General features: G+C 52.4%; 1 protein-coding gene across 2 annotated transcripts; it reads right to left on the bottom strand.

Moving 5' to 3' along the window:
• Positions 1-70: 70 nt before the first annotated feature.
• On the bottom strand, positions 71-21,544 carry Tns4 (tensin 4). Of its 2 annotated transcripts, XM_015495760.2 has the most exons (13): positions 21,416-21,544; positions 17,500-18,026; positions 11,919-12,282; positions 10,503-10,927; positions 8,054-8,140; positions 7,597-7,722; positions 6,054-6,146; positions 5,857-5,934; positions 4,521-4,595; positions 3,526-3,694; positions 2,795-2,863; positions 2,055-2,081; positions 71-1,613 (listed from the first exon to the last, which is right to left on the bottom strand). In XM_015495760.2, exons 2-13 carry the CDS (start codon positions 17,936-17,938, stop codon positions 1,472-1,474), a joined length of 2,094 nt encoding a protein of 697 aa, XP_015351246.1. In that variant the 5' UTR covers positions 17,939-18,026; positions 21,416-21,544; the 3' UTR covers positions 71-1,471. The 2 variants fall into 2 exon arrangements, with proteins under 2 accessions (XP_015351246.1, XP_048647886.1); XM_048791929.1 differs by lacking the exons at positions 71-1,613; positions 2,055-2,081; positions 2,795-2,863 and having other exon boundaries at positions 3,531-3,756.
• Positions 21,545-22,709: the final 1,165 nt, after the last annotated feature.

The raw sequence follows: 22,709 nt of genomic DNA, 5'->3' as shown, positions 1-22,709 counted from the left end.
AGCTGAGTCCCCTTCTCTGTTTAAGATTCCATCTCTGAGGGGACAGCCCTGAGTGCCTCTGGACCAACTGTTATGCAAAGACAGACACTTTATTTTTATGATGGGAGCCATACGGGCACCCATGAGCTTATAGCCAGCAACCCTCTTCCCCCTGCCATAGGACTGAGCACTGTGACCTTGAGGACCTTGGCAGATTCCAAGGGTGGCGCAGCAACTGACCACCGCCTGGGTGGGCTGGGCTCAGCCTGTCCCGCAGCCCAGGGCTGCTCCTGTCTGGTCTGGTTTCCTGGGTTGAAATCATAACCTGTCAGGCCCAATCTTGGCCAAAGATAATGATGCTCTGGCAGAGCTGGTTCGAGAGGTGGTAGGTGCTTGCTCTGCAGAGCCAGAGCGGGCTTCTTCCCTGAGCCTTCCTTTCCAGCCGTGGTGTGGTTTCCTTAGGAACCTGGGTCTGTAAAAGAAAAGGCTCCAGCTTCTGGGTTGGTTTAGTTCTGGGCAAAGATGAGCAGGAAAGGGCCCAGCTTCTTCTAGCTTCGAGGAAGCCGCCTCTTTGCATTCTTGACTCTCTTCTGCCCCCTTGTGGCTATGAGGCCAGTTGATGCCACACAGCTGTAATGTGTGTGTGTGTGTGTGTGTGTGTGTGTGTGTGTGTGTGTGTAGGGAGGACTCAGCAAGACTGGAGCTGAGGCAGAACCACAGAGAGCTGCTCTTACATTTGCTCTAGAAAGGGGTTTCTCTACCCACATCTGCCAGATGTAGGTTGTATAAGCAACACTAGGGAAGCTGAGCTTTGGGCCATTTGATTACCAAGTGGGGTTAATGCTCATTTGCAATGGGAAGAGGAGATTAGACAGAATGAACAACTGCATCTCCTCTGATCATAAGGGAAAGCCCCACTCCTCTATACCAGAGCTGCCACAACCACCACAGCCTGGTCAACTTGCTGACCCCTGGGCAGGCGGATCCAACAGGCCATCAGGAAAGGGAGGGAAAGAAGACAGTCTGTCCTCAATCCTCATAAACCGTCACCAGCCTCAGACTGGGATCCCCATGGGTCACGACTCAGAACCTGCTGTTTGCCATGAGACAGGGGCCACAGATCTCTAGCTCTGACTATTATTCTGATTCTCTTCTAGCTGATAGAATCAGAAGGTTCTTGGAGGTGATTTTCAGTAGTGATCGTCAGACGTGGGTGTGCCTCAGAGTCATGGAGGAGCATGCTGAAGATGCCCACTAATGTCTCAGAAGAGCAGCTGGTCTTGTGTACCGGACTCCTTTTTCAGTTGAGGAAACAGGCTCGGGGGGTTACTGCTGAAGGTCAGAGCAGGTTCAGGGTTCTAGCTGGATAACTGTTCTCTAGTCCAATAGACTGTTCTATTAGTGTAGCCACACCCCACTGTTCAGGGGCGGAGATGGCTCTTGGACAAGCCCCTCAGGATGTCTGGGAAGGTACACAGGCAGCTCCCTCCTCCTACATCCTTTCTGTGTCCTGCAGCAGAGCAGTCACCAGGTCGATGACCTGTGAGGCTGGCTGGACGGTGTCGTACTCTGCAAAGAGGTGGCACACGTTCTCCTGTGGTTCCGTCTGGCTCTTGGCCACAAATCCAAAGATCCTGATGGGAGAGTGCAGTCTGAGTTGGTGGTGGGATGCAGGGGGCATCAGGCTGATGGCACTGGGGTGGGATAGTAGGTCTATACCTCATTCCTCCCCACACCTCCCCCAGGCAATTTGCTCCAGCACCTCATTATAATGGAGCTCTCTTAGGGAAATGCCTTCTCTCTGGGTTTCCTCCATTTTAAGGACAGGACCTCTGTATTTCCTTGTTAAGAGTAGAAGCTCCCTGAAGTCAAACATGTATCTTGACCATCAGCTTGGGGCATCCCTGTAGCCAAGGTTCCCTGACGACAGGGCCTGTCCCCTCCTTGACACCATGAGCTTTTAGGGTCAAGAGGAGGCCTCCCTCTTTCAGAGATCCTTTGCTCTGTTGGGTCTGTCTGGGGCCCTGCCACAGGGACATCTCTTAGGGTGGCTGAGGGGGTCAGGAAAGTCTTACCTGGAGGACTTGCAGTACTTCTGCCACCTGTAGGAAAGGAACATGAGACACTGAGGAGGGAGGTTTTGCTTTATTCTGCAGGACCCTGGATGAGCAGTAACAGAACCTAGACAGTCAAGTCCCCACCCAACCATGCCCCACCTGCCCTCATTCTGACACCCCTGATCTCTTGGAGTTCATGGCTCCTTCTGCCATCCCAGTCCCAGAGTCATTAAGAAACTTGGTGTGGGGGGGTGGCTGGGGATGTGGCTCAAGTGGTAGCGCGCTCGCCTGGCATGCGTGCGGCCCGGGGTTCGATCCTCAGCACCACATACCAACAAAGATGTTGTGTGTGCGGCCCGGGTTCTATCCTCAGCACCACATACCAACAAAGATGTTGTGTCCGCCGAGAACTAAAAAATAAATATTAAAAAAAATTCTCTCTCTCTCTCTCTCTTTAAATAAAAACAAAAGAAAGAAAGAAACTTGGTGGGCAGCCATGCTCTGGATGGCCTTTTTTTTTTTTTTGGTACTGTAGATTGAACCCACAGGGCACTCTACCACTGAGCTACATCCCCAGCCCTTTTTATTTTTATTTTGAGACAGGTTCTCATTAAGTTGTTTAGGGCCTTGCTAAATTTCTTAGGCTGGCCTTAGGCTGCAATCCTCCTGTCTCAGCCTCCCAAGCTGCTGGGCTTACAGGCATGCACCACTGTGCCTGGCTGGCTGGTCTTCTTATTTTGACCCCGTTTTGAACTTACTTCCGTTGCTCTGGGTCCATGCTGCAGAAACGGAGGGTGATGAGTGGGTAATGGCGCCGGAAAAACACCCTGGTGGAGGCCAGGAGAGAAAGGAAGCCGGTGAGGGCCTATGCTGGGCCCACGTTCTGCCTCCAGCATCTCTGGGTCCCCCAAAGCTCAGATGTCCTATCCTCCAAGAAGTCTCCCAGTGAGATCCTTCTGACTGCTGTGGCCTCTCCATTGTGCTTGTGCCTCTCTACTCCCACCCAGGGCTTCTGCCTGTGTCCTCACGTTATGGTCCTCTGCCCCCCGCCCCATGTCATTAACTTTTTAAGGATGGAGCTACATCCTGGTTCTCTCTTGCATCTCCCAGATAAGTGCCCAGCCCAGAATCGGGCTCCTGATCGACTGAGTCCCTGAGCCCCAGGAAGCAGTGATCTCATTCCAATCTGTGTCCCAGCAGTCAGCCAGCATCTGGCCCATGAACGATGTCCCCTCATTGGGTGCACACTTAATCAGCACCCAGTGACTCCAAAATCAGTCACCATGAGGGAGGCTTGGCAGGGGGTCATTGGAGATAGGCCTGGAGAAGACAGGGAACTTGCCTGGAGTCACCCAGCATGTCACCAGTCCCATCTGGTCCAGGACCCTGAACTCTGCCTTTCTCACTGATGCTCAGCATCAGTCTCACCATCCCTCCAGACCTACGCTGCCCATCCCTGTAGCCCCAGGATGAGGGGGAAGGCCCTTACTTCCTCTGGATGTCAGTCAGGGTGATGCCCTGCTCAGTGACTTTGAAGTGGACCACAGTGGGTGTGGGGAGGACCTCTCTCTCCAAGATAGTTGAGATGGCCTTCTGCATGGCTAAGGCTCCCGTCAGGGTCTCCACGCTCACGGAGCTCAGGTACAAAGTGTGGCAGCCTGTGGGATGCAGCCAGGGTCCTTGGAGTGGATGGGGGAGTCACCAGGCCCAGATCTTCCCTCTGCCCAGAGCCAGGGGAGGGGGATTTCTTCTTCAGAATTCTCATGAGGTTCCCCTTAGAACTGGCCACCAGATAGGTAGGAAGAGTGTGACAGAGAGTTGAGGCCAATCTCAGAGGACTTTTGGACATCTCTTGCTTTGTGTTGCTCTGGCCCTTGGCCCTTTGGGGTGGGTGAGGGAAGGGAGGGGATGTTGCCTTGTGTCTAGGGTCACTCAGGAGAACTGCCTTCTGTCTGGACCTATCCTGCCCCCAAACCCCATCCCACCTCCTCCTTTGGTGAGAGCAGGGAGAGAAGTTAAGTATGTGGAGGGGAGACATTGTGTCTGGGGGCATAGAGTAGGAGCTGTCAGGGAGACAGGGCTGATCTTTATCTGGCCCTTGGATGGGGGATGGTGGTGGTGGGGTGGTGGGTGGGGGTGGGAGTGGGGGCAGGGTTCTTTCCTGTATTGACACCCTCAGGATACCCTTCAGAGGATCCCCATCTAGACACCTCCTCCAGGGCAGGTATATTAGACCCATACGTACATGTATGTCCATGTTGGCACAGGATGGGGTATAAGCCCTGCTAGCACCCCACCCCCTTCCTTGGGGTCAGTGCCTGCAGCCTCTCAACTTCTGGTTTAAAGGGGGGCCAGGGGGCTGTGACACCTTGTTAAACTGCAGAAACAAAGCCATGATGGGAAACATGTGTGGGCCTGTGTGTAGGGCTGGGAGGGGCCCTCTGGGGGCACAGCCAGTCCTGGCGCCGCCCCCACACCACTCACCCGCAGATTTCTTCAGGCAGGAGGCCGGGCTGTCTGTAGAGGAGTCCGAGGCCACCCCATCTGCGCCTCCCAGTTCTGAGCCAAGGTAAAGGAACAGGCCCCCAAGGGGACAGGGATGGAATGAGTGGACCCCCTTCAGAGGAACAGGCCCCATGAATCCCTTTGAACATCTCCTACCTCTACCCCCCACCCCACCCNTACACAATGGAGTATTACTCTGCATTAAAAAATGACAAAATCATAGAATTTACAGGGAAATGGATGGCATTAGAGCAGATTATGCTAAGTGAAGCTAGCCAATCCCTAAAAAACAAATGCCAAATGTCTTCTTTGATATAAGGAGAGTAACTAAGAACAGAGTAGGGTCGAAGAGCATGAGAAGAAGATTAACATTAAATAGGGATGAGAGATGGGAGGGAAAGGGAAAGAGAAGGGAAATTGCATGGAAATGGAAGGAGACCCTCAGAGTTATACAAAAGTAGATACAAGAGGAAGTGAGGGGAAAGGGAAAAATAATACAAGGGGGACAAATGAATGTCAGTAGAGGGGGCAGAGAGAGAAGAGGCGAGGGGAGGGGAGGGGGGATAGTAGAGGATAGGAAAGGCAGCAGAACACAACAGACACTAGTATGGCAATATGTAAATCAATGGATGTGTAACTGATGTGATTCTGCAATCTGTATTTGGGGTAAAAATGGGAGCTCATAACCCACTTGAATCAAAGTGTGAAATATGATATATCAAGAATTATGTAATGTTTTGAACAGCCAACAATAAAAAATTAAAAAAAAAAAAAAGAAAGTAGAGGTGCTTTTACACCTAACTTCCCCTGCCCGTCCTGAGATGACCGGCTCTGTCTGGGCTGTGCATTTTGGATAGGGCTTGCTGATAGTCCTTGGGTGTGACTTCGTGGGCCTTTGGGCCGGTGTGAAATGGGACATAGCAGTACTGTCTACTTCATAACAAGTAGTATGGTGGGCAGTGAATGAGCGCGTGCTCAACCAATCCCAGTGGGATGGCGGGGAACCACCTCTGTTTTTAATTCATCTGTTCCGTGTCAGGCATTGTGCTAAGGGCCTGGTGGGCGCTCTCTCCTTCAACCTACATCCCAATGTTTTAGGGAGGTATGATGATGATTGTTCCTATTTTATAGAAGAGGAAACTGAGGCTCAGAGGTGCACATTCTCAAATTCATACAGCTAAGGAAGTAGAGCTGGACTTTTGTTCATGACTCTAAAGGAATCCACAAACAGGGTAGAATGTGACCATTGATAGCCTTACTAGTAGGAATGAACAGGTTTGGCATCTGACATTGCCTCCTTGGGGCTCAGACCTACCTTTCTGTGGGATGGCGAGTTTGCAGGGCAGGGCCAGGGCCATGATGGAATGCTGGCACACGAAGGCAGAGAGGCTCCCTGCAGGAAAACAGGTGGCCCTGCATGAAGAAGGCTCTCCTGGCCCACTCCCTGCCCGCCATAGTAGCTCAGAAGAGTGGGACCCCCACCCCAGGGGCCTGGAGGTTGGGGCAGCTCACCAAAGTAGGGCTCCTCATCTGCTCCTTTGAGATGAACCCCTTTGGCAGAAGACTCGATGAGGAAGTGACGGATCAGATCATTGCTGTCCTCACCTGGACAAAGGAAGAAGAAGGAGTTCCAGAGCCCTGTGGTAGCCAAACCCAGTCCAACTCCTTCCCTGACCCACCTCCTCCAGGTCCATCCAAAGGTTATCTTGCTGTCCCCTGCCTTGGACAGAACAGCAGTGGAGATCCTACGATCAAGGACTCCCCCAAAGTGGTGCCAACACATTTGCTCAAAGGCTTCTGTGTCCAGTCATTCCCCTTCAGGAAAACTCTCTCTTGGTTAAGAGTTATCAGGGATGGTCCCAATTACTGTTTAGACTAAATATCCGCTCTTCCGTCTGGTTTCTGTCTCTTTCTCCACACCCCAGCCCTGCTGCTATTATTTTCTACCAGATCATCCCTGCCAGAGCCAGGTTGGCCCTGGGAGGGTACAGAGTGCCCTTTGGACTCTTCTCCTCCAGCCCATAGACTCCCTCCTCGATTTGGGTTCCTTCCTTCTTGTCAGGCTTCCTTGGTAACCAATACTCGTCCCAGTTTTCTTATTCCAACAGTGAGATACAACGTAAAGAACGCAAGGTTGGGCCAGGTACTGGTGGAGCATGCCTGTAATCCCAGCTGCTTGGGAGGCTAAGGCAGGAGGATTGCAAGTTCAAGGCCAGCCTTGGCAACTTAGTGTCAATGTGTCTCAAATTAAAAATAAAAAGGGCTGGGGACGGTAGAGTGGCAGAGTGCTTGCCTAGCATGCACACGGTCCTGAGTTCAATCCCCAGTCCAAAAAAAACAGAATATAAGGTTGGAGTTTTCATTCTCCCACTGACACTTAATTGCTCTGGGGTCATTACCTCTGAGCTTCAGTTATCTCATCTGTTAAATGAGAGGTACAGCCGGAAGCTTGGGGGAGGGACTGTGACCCAGGTACCTTGTACTATAATTATGTGTTTCCCTCTCTTTCCCTAACGCAGTGGCCTCTGCGTGAAACTCCTCTGTATCCCTGTTGCTCACACATTGCAGAGACCTCATAGATGTGTGCTGAGTTATCGGACGAGCATGTGAAATCATGAGAAAGTACGTGATAAGCTATCACATGTGTGATAAGCCATTAACACATGAGATAGGCTATCACATGCATGTAATGAGCTGTTGCACAAATGTGATAAGCCATTCACACATATTATTACATTAGGTTGATGAGACAGGGGTAGCTACCCATGAGAGCAACCTAGGGAAGGGCTGAGGTCTTCCTCTTCCTCTTCCTATTACAAAGGGAGAGCAGGAAATTTGGGGGTACTCAGGAGGACAGAGGCAACTCAAGCTGGCAGTGAAAGATTTTTTTTTTTTTTTCCTGTGGTGGCTCAGGGCTGGAGGCAGCTGCTCCTACCCAGACTTGCTATGGGACTGGCCCAAGGTCACCCTGAAATCTAGCATCAGGCTGGGATGGAACCCACCACCCCTCATGGCCTCAGTGAGGCCTTGAGTGAGCACAGGGACAGGTGCGTACCTGGTCGGTTGTGGGCAGATGTCGGAGCCTCTTGCACCTTCAAGGCGAGGCCGAAGGAGCCTCGGTATGAGGAACTGTCCCTGATGACAAAAGCCCCTGGCTCCTCCTTCCTCAGCAGCTCGATTGCTGGAAGAATGCTGGGGTCAGAGGCAGACACCACTCCACAGGAACACTCTCTGGCCCCAGCCCCCTAGGGTCTTCCTAGAGCAGTCGTTACAGAGTTACCTTAGCTCCCAGGACGTCCTCTGTATTGTCTAATGTCTACCATTTTTACTGTAGGTCCTATTTCCTCTTGAGGTCAGCAGGTCCTCTTGAGTCAGTAGGACTTTCTCCTATCTGGGCCTACTCTTTGCTATTCCCTTTTTTACAATGACTCAGGCCCCCATCTGCCTAATGTGTGGACCCAGACCTGATTCCTAGGGTCACTTGTCCCCTGAAACACACAGCTTCCTTTTACCTTGCTCTCGGGTGATGCTTGGTTTAAACCAGTATTTAGATGTGTCCATCACGAACCTCATGGTGGGCTGCATGTCCCTGGAAGGACCTGGAAACACAGAGGAGGGAATTCTGTAGGTGAGATGGAGGGTTGCTGAGGGATGATCATCAGAGAAGGTTGGAGACCCTCTCCTGCTCCTCCGCCCAGAGGTCCCATTTGACCCACTCTCCCTGCCCCCATCCCCAGTTATCTCCAAACTGCCTAAAGAAGCAAAACCAAACAGAAGGGTTCCAGGGCTTGGGTCATCTGGGACGGAGAAGTCCCCTGTATCCTTGGTAATGAATCAAAAACAAATAGATAACAAACCTGACGTTGCCTGGTGGGGACTGAAATAGGGATAGATAAAGAATTCTCAGATGCATGTTTGGTTTCACATTGTCCTTAGCAATTCTGAGTTCCTTAGAAGTATATTTGGCTTAGGAAAGAAAATTAAAGGAAAGATGTAGAGCAAGAAATCAGCAGATCTGTGCTCAGAGGTTGGGAGCCTGAGTATTTGACTGACTTGGGACAGTGGTTCAGCTCTTGAAGCCCAGAGGGGACAGAGTAGGTTCTACAACCTTTGATGATCTTTTTTTGTTTGTTGGTTAGTTAGTTTTTTGTTACTGGGGATTGAACCCAGGGGTGCTTAACCACTGAGCAACATTCCCAGCCCTTTTTATTTTTTTATCTATCTATTTATTTTGGTACCCAGTGATTGAACTCTGGGGCATGTGACCACTGAGCCACATCCCCAGTCCTATTTTGTATTTTATTTAGAGACAGGGTCTCACTGAGTTGCTTTAGTGCCTCGCTAAGTTGCTGAGGCTAGCTTTGAACTCTTGATCCTCCTACCTCAGCCTCCTGAGTTGCTGGGATTATATGGTGCACCATCATGCCCAGTTTCTGACTGTCTTTAATCTTCTAAGAACATAGGAAATTAGAATGAATTTTGTTTTGAGAATGTTTTGCAGAATTTGATAAGATCCTGGAGTATCATTAGTGATATCCGGGGCATCACCATTGCAGGATGGAACTATCACCTGTCTATGCAAAAGTGCTCTTTGAAATGACAAAATGACCATGTTCCTGGCTTCCTAAGGCAGACAGCAATGGTTCTTAGTTTCGGCATTTTTTAAAAGATATTTTTTAGTTGTCAATGGACCTTTATTTTATTTATTTATATGCGGTGCTAAGAATCGAACCCAGTGCCTCACACATGCTAGGTAAGTACTCTACCACTCAGCCACAACTCCAGCCCTTAATTTCAGCATCTTACGAAGGTGTGTGGTGGTCAGTTGAGAGTAACTCATTATACAAAACGCACTACAATCACTACATGATTTGCCCAGGAAAGTGATCAGACGGATTCAAAGTCAGGCCTAACGTACCATTTTCTCCCACTTGCATTGTGTGAGAGTGAGCAGTAGGCTAGTGAGCACCTCACCCCTCCGCTCCACCTTTGGAATTCCTGGGACAGAGATAACTGAGGAAGGGGGAGCTGGGACGGCGTTCCTGGGGCTCTGCTCATGGGAGGCGTGCACCCGTGGGGTGCTGCGGCTCAGCCTTTGTGTTTACTGCTGTGGGTTCTTGTTGATTGTGCTCTTCTTGGACGCCTGCAGTCACAGACTCCGGGAAGGAGGGTGTTTGCTGTTTTGTGGTTTTCGGCTGTCTGGATCGGTATGCGTTGTCTCCATTCCCTGTGCGCCCCCTCTGTGTTCTCGTCATCCATGAACGTCAGAGTGAGCTCCGACGCGCCCTCTGGCTCTCCCTGGGTTAGTCAGCAGGCTTGCTCCTTCCACATCCCCAGGGTTGCCTGGCTCTGTTCTCTCTCCTCCACCCCCACTGCCCCACCCTAGATCTTGCCATGGCAATCCATCTTTCATACAGCTGCCAGTGTGAGCCACCAGGCCGGCCTCCCCCCTGTCTGGGGACTCTCTGATGGTCCCCTGTTGCCTAAAGTGTAAAATCCACTTTTTAAATTGACATTCAAGGTTTTTCACAATCTGCCTCCAGATTTCTCCCAATGACCTGCACCCAACATTCTAAGCATCTTCTAAATGTGTTCTGTGCGTGGTGACTGTGGAGTCCCTGTTCTCTCTGCGGGGAATGCCCTTTCTCTCCTTCCCTGGGCACACACCTCTGATCTGCTTTCCCGATCCAGCTCAGAGTCACTTCCTCTGTTCTCCAGACTGTAAGCATCACTCCTTCCTCTGTTGCCCCATAAGCTCGAGCGTCTTTACTTGTGCTTATCTGACTCTGTAGTGATTCTTGCTTTTGGTCTCCTTTCTAGACTGTGTCTTCACAACCTGGCCCAGGGTCAGGCACATAGTAGGTACTCAATAAATATGTTGACTGGCTATTATAGAAATCCACTGATGCTTTGTCTCTTACCCTTAACCAAACCTTTTAGCACTCAAGGTTTATAACTTACCCTCTGGGGACGTGGTGAAGGAGGCATCCGGCAGGGTCTGGCTGTGGCTCTTGGTGGCTTGACGGGGATGGCTGGAAGAAGCAGTTCCAGGCTGGACAAACCCTTGCTGTCCTGGTGTCCACTGGGGTGGGGGAGACTGTGCTTGTGGGCAGCCATTGATCAGCACAATGGGTATGTCCACCATGGAATTGGTGACAGATGGGGGGCAGCTGCTGGCATGCTCCTTGGCCAGGGGAGGAGAGTGGTTGGCTCTGGGCTGGCCCATGCTCAGAGCAGGGTTGCTGGGGGCCTGGACATCACTGGGTCTCATAAAGAGGGACACTGGACCAAGGCTGTGGAGGCTGGAGGAAGAGCTGGCTGGACTTTCCAAGGATCTAGAAGATGATTGAGGGCTGGAGATGCTAGACTGGAGGAGGGACTGGCTGCTGCAGGGGAGAGACCAGGAACAAAGTGTTAGGGAGTCAGGGTGGACACTGAGGGCCAGAGCCAAGTTCTGAAATCTAGTGATCTGGGAGCCATGGTTTTGGCCAAACAGATCATATCCTGCTACCCCAAACCCAGATCAAAGAGCAAAGGGCATGACCACGTTATCCCTTCCACACAGATCCTATGCTGAAGGTCAAAGAAATCTAGCCATAGGGTCTGTGGTCATTTTAAGTAGCCCATAGGCTGACCCCCTGCAGGCTGCATGGCTTAGGCTGGCTTGAATTCCCTCTGCCTTTCCAGCCAGGCAGGTCTGCCTGAACAGTCACACTGGTCTGTCCCCTGTGCATCACTCCCAGGAGCCTTGAAGTCGGGGTGAATATGGATTGGGCACATCCATGCTGATCCAGGAGCAACATCCCAGTTGGAGGAAGCCAGCTCAGCATCCAGCTGGTGGGCATGGCTGCAGAAACCCTGCAGGATGGGGTGTGTTTGCAGTTGTACTGCAAGGCCTGGGGAAAAGTGAGCTGGGACTGTTGCAAATAATGCCCAGGTATGTGGGCCTCCTTCTACCAGGTTTTGCCAGCAACAAAGGGTATATCAGCACAATGGCTTTCATTCCCGAACGTTTATTTCAGGCCTCCTATGTCTACATACATCCCTGTGGTTTGGAGTTTTAAAAAGCCCTTTCTGGAGATGGGTTGTGCCAGGGCTGGAGAGGAGACAGGTGAGCCTTATCAATGCAGCGGCTCCATTCTCAAAAGGCAGACAGATGGGAACACAGTTTTTGAATTAGATTGTAAATGCTTGAGGAAAACACGAAATCCCAATGGCTGTGATGGCAGAAAAGACAATAATCATCCTTTTAGTCTTAGTGAATGCTCAGATTTTGCTCAGATAGAGCAGGGTGCCCGCGGTGACTTTAGGATCTGTGTGGAAGCGTGTGCGTGCGTGTGCGTGCTGGGGAGCAAGGTTGGAAACCAGGGAACCTACCTCCCGAACACATAGCTGACATCAGACGCTGGACTGGCTGACAGCACAGAGACCCTGCTGCCCCGCTGTGAAGCCAGGGCCCTCAGTGGGGAGCCCAGGCCATGAGGGCCTGAAGCTCTGCTCCCCACGCAAGGGATGGAGACGCTGGGCGAGGTGGAGGGGTGAGGGGAGGCACTGCGGCCTTGGTTCCCAGAGAAGATGAGACTCTCGCTGCTGCTTCGAGTCTCTCGGGGGATATCTCTGGAAAGGAGGGGGCCACCACTGCGTGGAGAGCCGAAAGGTGGCGTGACAGATGGGCTGGAGCAGCGCTGAGAGCCATCGTGGCACCGCGATCGGGTGGAGGTCACTTCGATGTACTTTATATCTTTAGGGAGAAAAGGCAGAACAACGGTGAAACCCAGGAGCCTGGACGCTCAGGATGGAAACACTGGAAGGAGCCTGAAGACCCTCGGGTCCCTCCTCTTTTTACACAGATGAGGAAACAGGCCCAGAATCGGAATTAACACCCAACTCCACCTTCAGGGCTCAGTTCCAAAGTCACCCTTTCTGCGATGTTGTTCCTTGGGTGAGGAGAGGCAGTGGCCTTGGAATCAGGTAGACCTAGGTTTGAGGTATGGACTCTGCCACTTGAGACCGGAGAGCTCAGTCAAGTGACTTTACCACTTATAGCCTTGCCCAGCCTCTCGGTGACACAGGAAGGATGAAATGGATCTGGCACTTAGTAGGTATTTAAAATCTGAGGGATCGTCTCCATCTTTCTGATGGAGAGGCTTCCAATGCCTTCCTCAATCAGGATGCGTAAGGGCTGTTTCTCTGTACCCACAAATGAAGGCTAGAGTTCTCAAGCCCGGTCACACCCTAGAATCATGCAGGAGCTTATAAAAGTCCCACTGCCCCATGCTAACTAGATCAGGATCTGAAGGGTCCCCCAGACCTCGGGTTGGTTTATGCTTTTGCTTTCTTAGTTTCCCAGGTGATTCTGATGCTGGAGCCTTAGCACCACGTCCCTTGGGAGCTGGCCATTGGCAGAACCTCAGGCTCTACCCTAGGCCCATGGAATCAGAATTTGCCCTTCTATGAGACCCTCTGGGCACCTGAGTGCAGAGTAGAGTTTGAGAACTCCTTAAGAGCAGGGCTGGCTGTGTCACAGGCCTCCCACTGCCTGCGGCTGTCCCCACACTCATAGCTGGTTCCCGTGAGCACAGGGGTGAGTGGGGGTGGGGGGAGCTGCTGATTTACTCCTGGGCCCCAATGCGGGCATCCAGGACTCTTGGGTTTCCGACACCCTGTTCCTCCTCCAGAGATGGAGTGAGGTGCCCTGTGGTTTTCCTGTGGGGAGGATGGACACTCTTCCTCCCAACCTGGGGCAGGACAGCTGTCCTGGTGCTGTACCAGCAAAGGTGGTGGAAGGTAGGGGTCTCCAGCTGCCCCCTTCTGGAGGGCTATGAGTCAGAGTCAGGGAGAATCCGCACCCTTGGCTCCTGTCTGCGGGCCTCCCACCTCCCCTGGGCCTGGCACAGTCACATCCCTCCCACCCCAAGCCTGTGGAGTCCCAGCCTGCCCCAGCCCGCTCCTGGGTAGGGCCTCCTGGCCTTGCTCACGGTGGAGCCTCTGCCTGAGCCTGTTGGAGTAGGGTGGAGGGGGTGGGTATTGCGTCAGGTGAGCGGGACTGGAGGGCTGACCTGGGCTTGCTGTCCCAGCCTGTGCAGTAACGGCTTTGCAGTCACATGAACTTGGGTGTGAGTCTTGGCTTTGTCACTTGGCAGCCAAGAGGCACTGGGTTAGGTTTCATAACTTCACTGAGCCTCAGTTTCCTTTTCTGCAGATTGCTCCCCTCCGGGGAGTTTACATGCAGAACGGAGCTGGAGCCTGGCCCAGGGCAGCCCTTGAGGCCGGGAACAGCAGATGTCCTTCTCCTTAGGAAGATGAGGGCACAGGGGGAGCATTTGGGGAACTATATTATAGGCTCTGAAAGAGAAGAGATCTAGACTGGGGTGGATTCTTCTGGAAGACTGGCAAGTGCAACTTCTATTTTTATAGGATTTTATAGTGTTTATATCCATAACTACCTTTGGACCTCATAACAGTCCTTAGGCAGGACAGGTATTGTTGTTAGAGAAGGTAACTGAGGCTTGGAGATAAATGGAACTGTAGCTAGCATTTATTGTACAAATTTTTTTTTTTTTTAAATAAAGACTGGCATTTGAGTGCTATGTACCAGCACTGCTGCAAATAAGTTAACTGTATTGTCTCATTGAACTCTCACAACAACCTAACAAAAGTAGGCAATATTACAGATGAGAAATCAAGGCTCAGGGAGGTTAAGCGAGCTGTCCAATGCCACACAGCTAGTGAGTAGAGGAACCCAACTCCTGCTCCTGAGTTCTTTTTATGCCTATGCCAGGAAGAGGAGTGGGCTCCTTGAGGCCTCATTTCAAGGGACCACTTGGCTTTGGGGAGGGCTTCTGGGCCTGGTAAATTTCCTGGTCCCCTGCTTCCTGGATCACACAAAGACCCCTGGGGGGTGGGGGGCTGAGCAGGCAGCGCAGGGTGGGAAGGGAAGGAGGAGCTCTGGCACCCGCTGCTGTGCTGAGGTGGATGTGGCTGGAGAGGTAGGGGCCCCCACCCCAACACTGGGGCGCAGTCGCTGTTTACAGGCCTGTGGGGCAAGTCTGAGCAGTGCAGGGTGGATGCGGGCGCCAGCAGCAGGCCGAGGGAGGGCACGTGGGTGGGGGGGGTGGAGAGACGGTTATTAAATACCCTTCCCTCGGGACTGGCAAGCTGCCTCGCCTGGCAGAAATTGCTGGAAAATGAAATGTGGGGGCCTGTTCCCAAGATGGGGTGGGAGGTCATGGGAGAGGAGAAAGAAGGGAATTGGTGTCGGATTCTAGGAGCCACGCTCCCTGTGGGATGGGGACCCTGCAGGGCAGGCCTAAGAGAAGGTGAGCAGGAGGCAGAGAGGCAGGGGACTCAGGGCAAGGTTGGCCAAGTGCTGGGAAGGGCTGAGTCTCAGAAGCGGGGCCCTCAGGCTGCCTCCAAATAGATATTTTGTGATGCCCCAGCTGGCAGAAAATTAGCCCCAAGAAATAGAAAATGATGGGAACATGAACTTTGTTTTTGTTTAGGGGGATGCTGGGAATTGAACCCAGGGGCATGAGCCACATTCTCAGTCCACTTTATTATTTTTTGTAAATTTTGAGACAGGGTCTTGCTAAGTTGCTGAGGCTCACCTTGAACTTGTGATCCTCCTGCCTCAGCCTCCTAAGTCGCCGGGGTTACAGATATATGTGCCATGCCTGGCAGGAATGTGGACTTTGGAGCCCAGCAACGTGGGGTTTGAGGTCTGACCTAACCTCCTCCTGGCCAGGGGCCATCGCTTCCCTCCTTGAGTCTCAATTTCCTTGTCGGTAAAATGAGGTTACCACTATTTCCTTTATGGGAGCATGCATTACACAGTCTAAGTTTTTTAAAAAAACTTTTCTCTCTCTCTCTCTCTCTCTCTCTCTCTCTTTTCCTCCCCAGGGGACATGTCAGTATAGGATCACCAATGGTCTGAACTTTGCCAAGGTGGGACAGGGAGGAACAGTGAACACCCTCCAATGAACATAATATCAGGATCCTCACCTTCAGCACCCCCAAAAGAGAGAGGATGAGATTACACAGCAGTGTGCGTGCAGGGGAGCCCTCCATATTGAATGTGTAACTCACCACAATTCCCAGAATTAGTTCCACTGCCCTGGGCCTGTGAGAGCTTTGTCACCAGTGCTGGTGGTCTGCAGGTGGGCTTGGGGAGACCTGAGATGCATGGGAAGGTAGCAGACCCCGCGATGGACAGGTGCCTGACATTCTTAGTGATGGTAGAGAACTTCATATTGGGAAGGTAACCTGGCTGGGCTCTCTTAGGAGGTAGTGAGCACTCAGGCATGAGGAGTGTCTAAGCAGGGGTTAGAGGAGAGGATATTTTCCCTCTCTATTAGAAGGAGCTAGAGCAGACCTAGGCAGCTTTGGGGGGACCCTCTGACCACTGCCAGCTCCCTGATCCCCAGAGTTAGGTGGATTATGTTCATAACACTGGGCATCCAAGGACATGGACCACTGCCCATCAGCCCCCTCCAGTGGGGGAAGGGCCTAGATGTTATCAACCCCCACCCTATGCATGTGGATGCCGGTCAGAGACTGGTCTTGCCCTGGCTGGCCTTGGATGTGTGGAACCCCTGCCTTGGGGCATGAACATTAAAACCCTGGGCTTGCTCCTGCCAGTCGTGATTAGGCCCAAGACGCTTCCCTGCAGTGACGTGCCCACAACTGGTCTTAGGCTGCAGGAAGGCTCTTGAGGGAGGAGGCAGCTCCTTTAATAGGCCTGGCAGGCAATGCGGGTGGGAGGAGGGGAGCAGGCTGGAAGCCAGGGGCGGCCTAGGGCAGAGGTGCCGGGCTGACCTCCACCCCAGAGCCCAATCCTACCCTGGGGCTGGGCCTCCATGCAATCCCAGCATTTAATAAAACAGCCACCATTTGAAATGACTCATGGCGTGCCAGGGTTTGTGACAGCCAGCCAACAAATGCTACTTCTTTTAATCCCTGCAACGCTCCGTTTTTCAGATGGAGTTATTATCTCCATTTTATAGATGAGGCTGGACGACACAAAGAAGTGAAGTAAACAGCTTGGATAAGGTCTGCCCAACTCCTTGATTAGGCTCCTTTCTCAACCCCCTCAACCTGTTTTTCTCCCTTCTGTAAAATGGGCATAAAGTGCTCATCTCATGGGCATGAGCTGGGAGGATGGAGGATTCTATATAGAGACCTCAGCACAGAGTCTGGTAAATAATACGTACTTAATAAATGGAAGTTAGGATAGACTCTCTCTGTAATTCTAACTGTGCCCTTGCTCCCGCTGATGGTTTAAACTCCCAGGAAGCCTCGGTCTTCCTGTCTGAACAATGGGGCTGCTGCACTTTGACCCTTATCCTCAGAGCACACATGAAGCTCTTTGTGTGGGAAACTGAATCCAGATGTAGGGCTTTCCAGATTCCCTTGGACTCAGTGGCGAACGGGGGTTGGCTTGTACCAGCTTGTTAAGTGCTGATTGTTAAATTTGCAAGATTTCATCCAGCTAGCTGGTTGCTAAACTCCGCCATTATTAAAGATTACATTATGTAAACTTGTGATGAAATAATTTAGAGTCCTATCATAATTTCAGGGGGCCCCAGTCAGGACCTAAAGAGAGACACTGCAGAATGTATGGTTCAGAAACTCCACATTTATCAAGCTCTTAACTCCTAGGCACGGCATTGCACAAACTACTTAGATGTATTAGTTTACTGACAATCTCAAAAAAATTCATACAAAACACGTTTCCATCACTTTCCAAACTCAGGAACCAAAGAGAACTGGATAGTGAGGGAAACTTGTATTTATCCCTTTTGTGTAGCAGAGAAGAACAGAGAGGTTAATAACTTATTTAGAGCTGCACTGCACCTCCCCACAGGAGAGTGTCTCCTGTTCCTCTGATTCTATAGGACAGTCCTTCCGCAGGAGCTCAGGGACCCCAGCCCTCCTGCTGACACTGTGTCCCAGTCCTTACCCAGGGCTTCAGTTTCCTCTTTCTTGCTCCTCAAGGTGGTGCTTTGGGAAGGCTCAGCCTGGGGGCCACCAGCCCCTGAAGGAAGCAGCTGAAAGGTGGGGTCCAGTTCCAGGATCATCTGGTTGAGGCTTTCCAGTGAGAAGTCAATGTAGGAGTCAAGGTCCTGTGGGGTCCCCATGGCCTGCTCACCCGGGCTCTGCTGGAAGCTGTGGGCTTTGGCCTCTGCCTGTGGGGTCTTCTGGAGCCTGCTGGGGGGCGCCTTGCAGGGCACGGGGGCCATCAGGGCCTGAGCTCCCCAGCCTTCTGTGGTGTAATAAGGACACTGGGGCGGCAGGCTGGAGCCGGGCGCTGGGTGCAGGGCCCTCCTGGGTTCTTCACAGTGAGCCAAGCCGACTGCATGGCCTCCCGTCAGCAGGGGGCTGGACGTCACCTGGGACATGGTGGGGCTGTCGCGCCGGGCGGTCTACCTCTGGCTCCCAACCAGCTCACTTACATCCCAGAGCTATCACTTGCTGAGATCAATGGACCTGAAACAGGTGAGGATGGGAACTGAGTTACTTCTGTTGGGAAAACTCCTGCCTCCATTGCCCCAAACAAGGGCATATTCATTCATTCATTCATTCATTCATTCATTCATAAAAGTTTGGGTACCCAGATTTGTACCCTGACTCTACCACTCACTAGCTGGGTAAGTTTGGATAAGTTAATTAGCTTTTCTGTGCCTCAGTTTTCTCATTTATAAAATAAGCTAATATTTATGATGTGTTTGGCCAGTGTAGCACGTCCCAAACATTCTGCAAGTGATTGTGAGATAACTTCAGGAAATGCTTATAGAAAGTCTACTATATCTGGGGCATATTTATTCAATAAATTAGCTAATGTTTATTGAGGAACTGTTATGTACACGGGCCCTGATACTTACACATAAAGCCCTTTAAAGTCCTCATAACAACCTTATAAGGTAGGTACTATTATCATCCCATTTTACAATGAAAGAACTGATACACTGAGAGATAAGTGACTTGCCCTAAAGTCACACTGCCCTCAAGTGTCAGAGCAGGACCAGACCCCAGGATGCCTGCTGTTTGGGCCCTGCACTTGGGCCAGTGGGTGAAATAGAGAGGTGCCCAGGTCAGCTGCTGGGAGCTGATGGGGTGGAGAGGAAGCAGGTTCTGTGGGTACTGGTGGGGAGGTCAGGAGGAATTCCTAGAGGAGGGGATGTGGAGAGGAAGATAAGGAGGAAAAATAGGAACTGGTTGGGCAAGGCCTGCGGGAGTGAGGAGGCGGGGTGTGCAAAGGTGCAGCAGACAGACAGGGGCCATGAGACATCCCTGAGCATCCGGGAAACACAGAGAACACTTTTATGGACGGAGGGAGGGCTGCTAGCCAGACCCTGCAGGGCCTTGCAGGCTTGGCTCTGGATAGCCAACTCAACCCCGAGGGCAGCCAGCGGGGAGCCGCAGAAGTGTTTTGAGCTGGGGAGTGACATCATCAGACAGTATTCGCTCCCTGAAGGCTCATGCAGGAAAAATATATCCCAATGTTTTCATTTCCCTTACTGTGGAAGCTTCTTCCTGTGGTTTTCCACAGGTGGGGATGGGAAGGAGGTAACAGGCTGCTAAGAAAACTGGAGCTAAGACAGGCTGGTCACACTCCCACCACCTGCCTTGAGACTTGATGCCTGTCCCCCCCCCCCCAACTCTCCCCTTTTCCATGATGCCTCCTCCACATTCTGCTTCAGAGTCCGACTAGTGCGGGAAAAGGCAGTTGAGGCCAGCCTGGGACAAATGATAGTCCCAGATCAAAAAAATCCTACTGGTGTGACTCTCTCAGTTTCCTCATCTGTGAGATGGGGGATGAGAACTCTGCTTCCTCCCAGAGAGGGCTGTGGAAGCAAATAGGTGCTGCTTGTGAAAGCATCACGACGATTCTATTTAGCAATTGGGCTCATGAAGAATGACACCCTCATCATGGTGGGTCCCATTCACTGAGAACTTGCCAAGTGCCAGGCAGTGATCAACATCATTTGCATATGAGTTGCATGTAGGAACTGAACCCTCTCACAGTCTATTATCAGCCCATTTAGCAGATGAGTATACTGAGGCCCAGAAAGGTTAAGAAAACCGCATAGGACACACATCCATTAAGATGGTGGAGTTGGGCTACCCACCCAGGCCTTGGGAACTTGACATCTTAACTCCTTGCGCCATATGGAGTTCAAGTGCAGAGAATCACCTGAGGTCCCCACAGCGGCCTAATTTGCCCAAGGTTGTACAGTCAGTTAATGACAGAAACCAGGCCTTTCTCTCCCCTCTTCCTCCTCCCGGGGCTCCTGTAGGCTTATTGCCAAACTTCTCCTTGGCCGAGACCTGGAAAGGGTGGCGCCTCCCCGGTGCGGGAAGCGTGTCTATAAATGGCAGTGGAAAGGAGTCGGCCTCTGCGCTCCTTCCCCGGGGGCAGCCGAGGACACAGAGCCGGAGCTGCAGCTTTTTCCACATGGACTCCAAGTGTCCTGGGTTTGTTGGGACAGGACCCAGGCGCACCCTGCAGAGTTCTCCAGCCAGGCCCAGAGAGAAAGAAGGCTGGGGCCATTGACTTTGCAGAGTGCACCGGGGGACTGGATCTCCCCAGGACCAGGGCCCAGGAGGCCAGTCTACTGATTTGGACACAGCTTTTGTGCCAGCTTGGGCCAAAGTCCTTTCCTTTCCCGGAGGGCCTCATTGGTCTCCTCTGCATAATGGAGACATGATAATAACAGACACGTAAAACTTGTTTCATTTTCGCAGTAGTTCTGTGAGGAGGGTACAGGCTGAGGGTTTTGCTCAAAGTCATGCAACCAAGGGTGGAACTGGGGTTTGCATCTGGGCATGTTTGGCCCCCTGGTCCCACATGCTCACCCTGGGCTGGTGTGCCACAGTTAATGCTGAAGCCCCCTTCTACCTGCCCCTTCTGGGATTCTGGAACTGAGAGGGTCAGACTGGTACTGAGCAAAGGTCATAGTCTTTCAGCTCTTCTTCAAGCTTTTCTCCAAATCACCTCTAGACCCCCCAGACAGTGGCCGGGGCTCACACTGGTGTTCCTAGATGCTGCTCCCTTTCCAGCCCCACCAACACACTTGACCAGCTCACTCTTTCCTGGTCTTTCCCGCTCTAAGTGGGAGGGGAGAGTTCCTGGGCTCCGACTGTGTGTGTGTGAGTGTGTGTGTGTGTGTGTGTGTGTGTGTGTAGTGTATAGTGGAGGGGAAGGCTCCCATCGGCTCTGCCCTATTTATGGGTCTCTCTCAACTTCTCCCTCTTCAGATGCTGGCTCTAGTCTCTTTCTTTGTTCTGACAGAGGCCAGAGCCAGGGGAATCCTGGGACCCCGACAGACCTCCTCTTGCCCTGGTTTACTCTCTTTTCCTACAAGTGCAGGTCAGTGAGAGGAGAAGGTGAAGCCTGAATCTTCCCCAGAGCACATCACCCCAATAGCCCAATCCTCTCTCCACCAATCCTCAAAGTGCGCCTCCTGATCATGCCTTTCCTTCCACCCAGACCCAGTGAGACAGGACCTGGAAGGGCAGGCAGGGACTCCTGGGACCAGACCCCCATTCCTGCCTGACTCAGAAGGGCACGGTGCTCTGACTGGGAGGCAGGTTCTGTGTCCAGTCCCTTCCTAAGCGTCTGTGAACTCAGGCCAGCCTATTCCGCTCCCTGGACCTGGGTCCTCTCAAAACCCACTTAGTTCCCCTAAAGTTCTGACCTTGGGGTCTGTGATCCTGAGACCACCTCTAATCCACAGTCTCCTCTGCAATTCTCTCCACCTTCCCTCTGAGCCCCAGGAGAGCTAGAGAAGCTGAGGGTAATAGGTGAAATAAGTCAGGGCCAAGGGGCTGTGTCCCTCAGCTTCCTCAGCTCCTTAGAGAATACATGCACCTACCTGGTGTCCGTGGTTGGGCAGGCTGCTGTGTTCACTACTGGCTCCAGGGACCAAGACGCTCCAAGTCCAGGTGAGGAGTAAGGGGAGGCTCCACCTCACCTCCAGACCTGCCTTAAGAGCAGCCCGCCCTTCCTGGCCCTCCCCTACACGTGGCTTGACAGCACCAGGCCCCGCCCCTGTTGTGTACCAGTGAGCTCAGGTGGGGCCCCCGTGCAGGCCAGGGGAGGGGAAGCCTGGTTGGCGGCTGGCCCTGGTGCGGGCTGGGTGTCGGGGGAGCTCCCAGCCTCCCTTCTTGGCGCTCTGGGTGCACCACGTGGTGAGGGAGCCCTTGCTTAGACAGTGTGTTGCCAGGACCAAGGTGGGCCTCCTTCTCATCCAGTGTGCCTGCCTCGGGGAGAGACCGTGGGTTGGCAGAGCCGGCAGAGAGGGAGAATTTGGCCTTGGCAAAGCAGGACCATAGTGGGCAGGAGACCCTTCTCCAGCCCCATCCTGTGTTTCTGGGGGTCCCACCGCAGCAGGCCCAGGGGAGGGGCCTGCTAGTAGCAAGCTGGGCACAGATCCTGTCTTTTCTTTTTTCTTTCTTTTACAGTGGTATCTCCTGGCCTGGAAATCGGGCTTCTAACTTGAGGGCAGGAAGCTTGGATGCCTGAAGGGCTTTGGAAGGGGCTTGTAGTCCACTTATTCATTCATCCTGTGCGTGATCTGGTCTGGGCCTCGGGGATGAGGGCAGGAAGTTACTCCTTCCCTTTTCATAGCTTCCAACTTCCTTCCTGGGCTTGGGGAGGGGGTGTCCCAGGATGTTATGAGACGATGTCCCGCCATGGGGGTGGGGGGCAGTGGTGGCAGAGCCCATCTGGGCAAGTTGGTCTGAAGAGAGGAAACAGGCAGTGTCTCCATCCCAGAGACTCATAGTGACCCCAGCAGGTTATTCTTAGGGGTGGCTTGCTCAGTGCCCCCATCACACTCTGTGCACTGTTTTCTGGCCTTACTGTTCTTGGTGCCCTGTGGTTTTGCTTAGGCATAATGAGCCTGCACTGGGGGAGGCCAATGAAGGAAGCTATACAAGGTGCTCTCTATTGATGGTGGCATTTAAAGGTGCCTTTGATGTCCATGCAGCACAGCTGGCCCAGGGCTGGATGAGCAATTTTGTCTTTGAATGAAGACAAATCCCTTGGGGCAGATGTAGTTGCAAACTGAGGGACCTTAGCCTCGAGGCTGTAGCTAAGGACAGTGGTGGGTGGGAGAGGCAACTTCTGAATTTCTTGGGAGGAAGGGGCAGGTGACAGGAAGATGA

This window comes from Marmota marmota, unplaced genomic scaffold, assembly GCF_001458135.2.
Source record: "Marmota marmota marmota unplaced genomic scaffold, marMar, whole genome shotgun sequence".
Classification (NCBI taxonomy): domain Eukaryota; kingdom Metazoa; phylum Chordata; class Mammalia; order Rodentia; family Sciuridae; genus Marmota; species Marmota marmota.
This window is presented reverse-complemented; position numbering and strand designations above follow the sequence as displayed.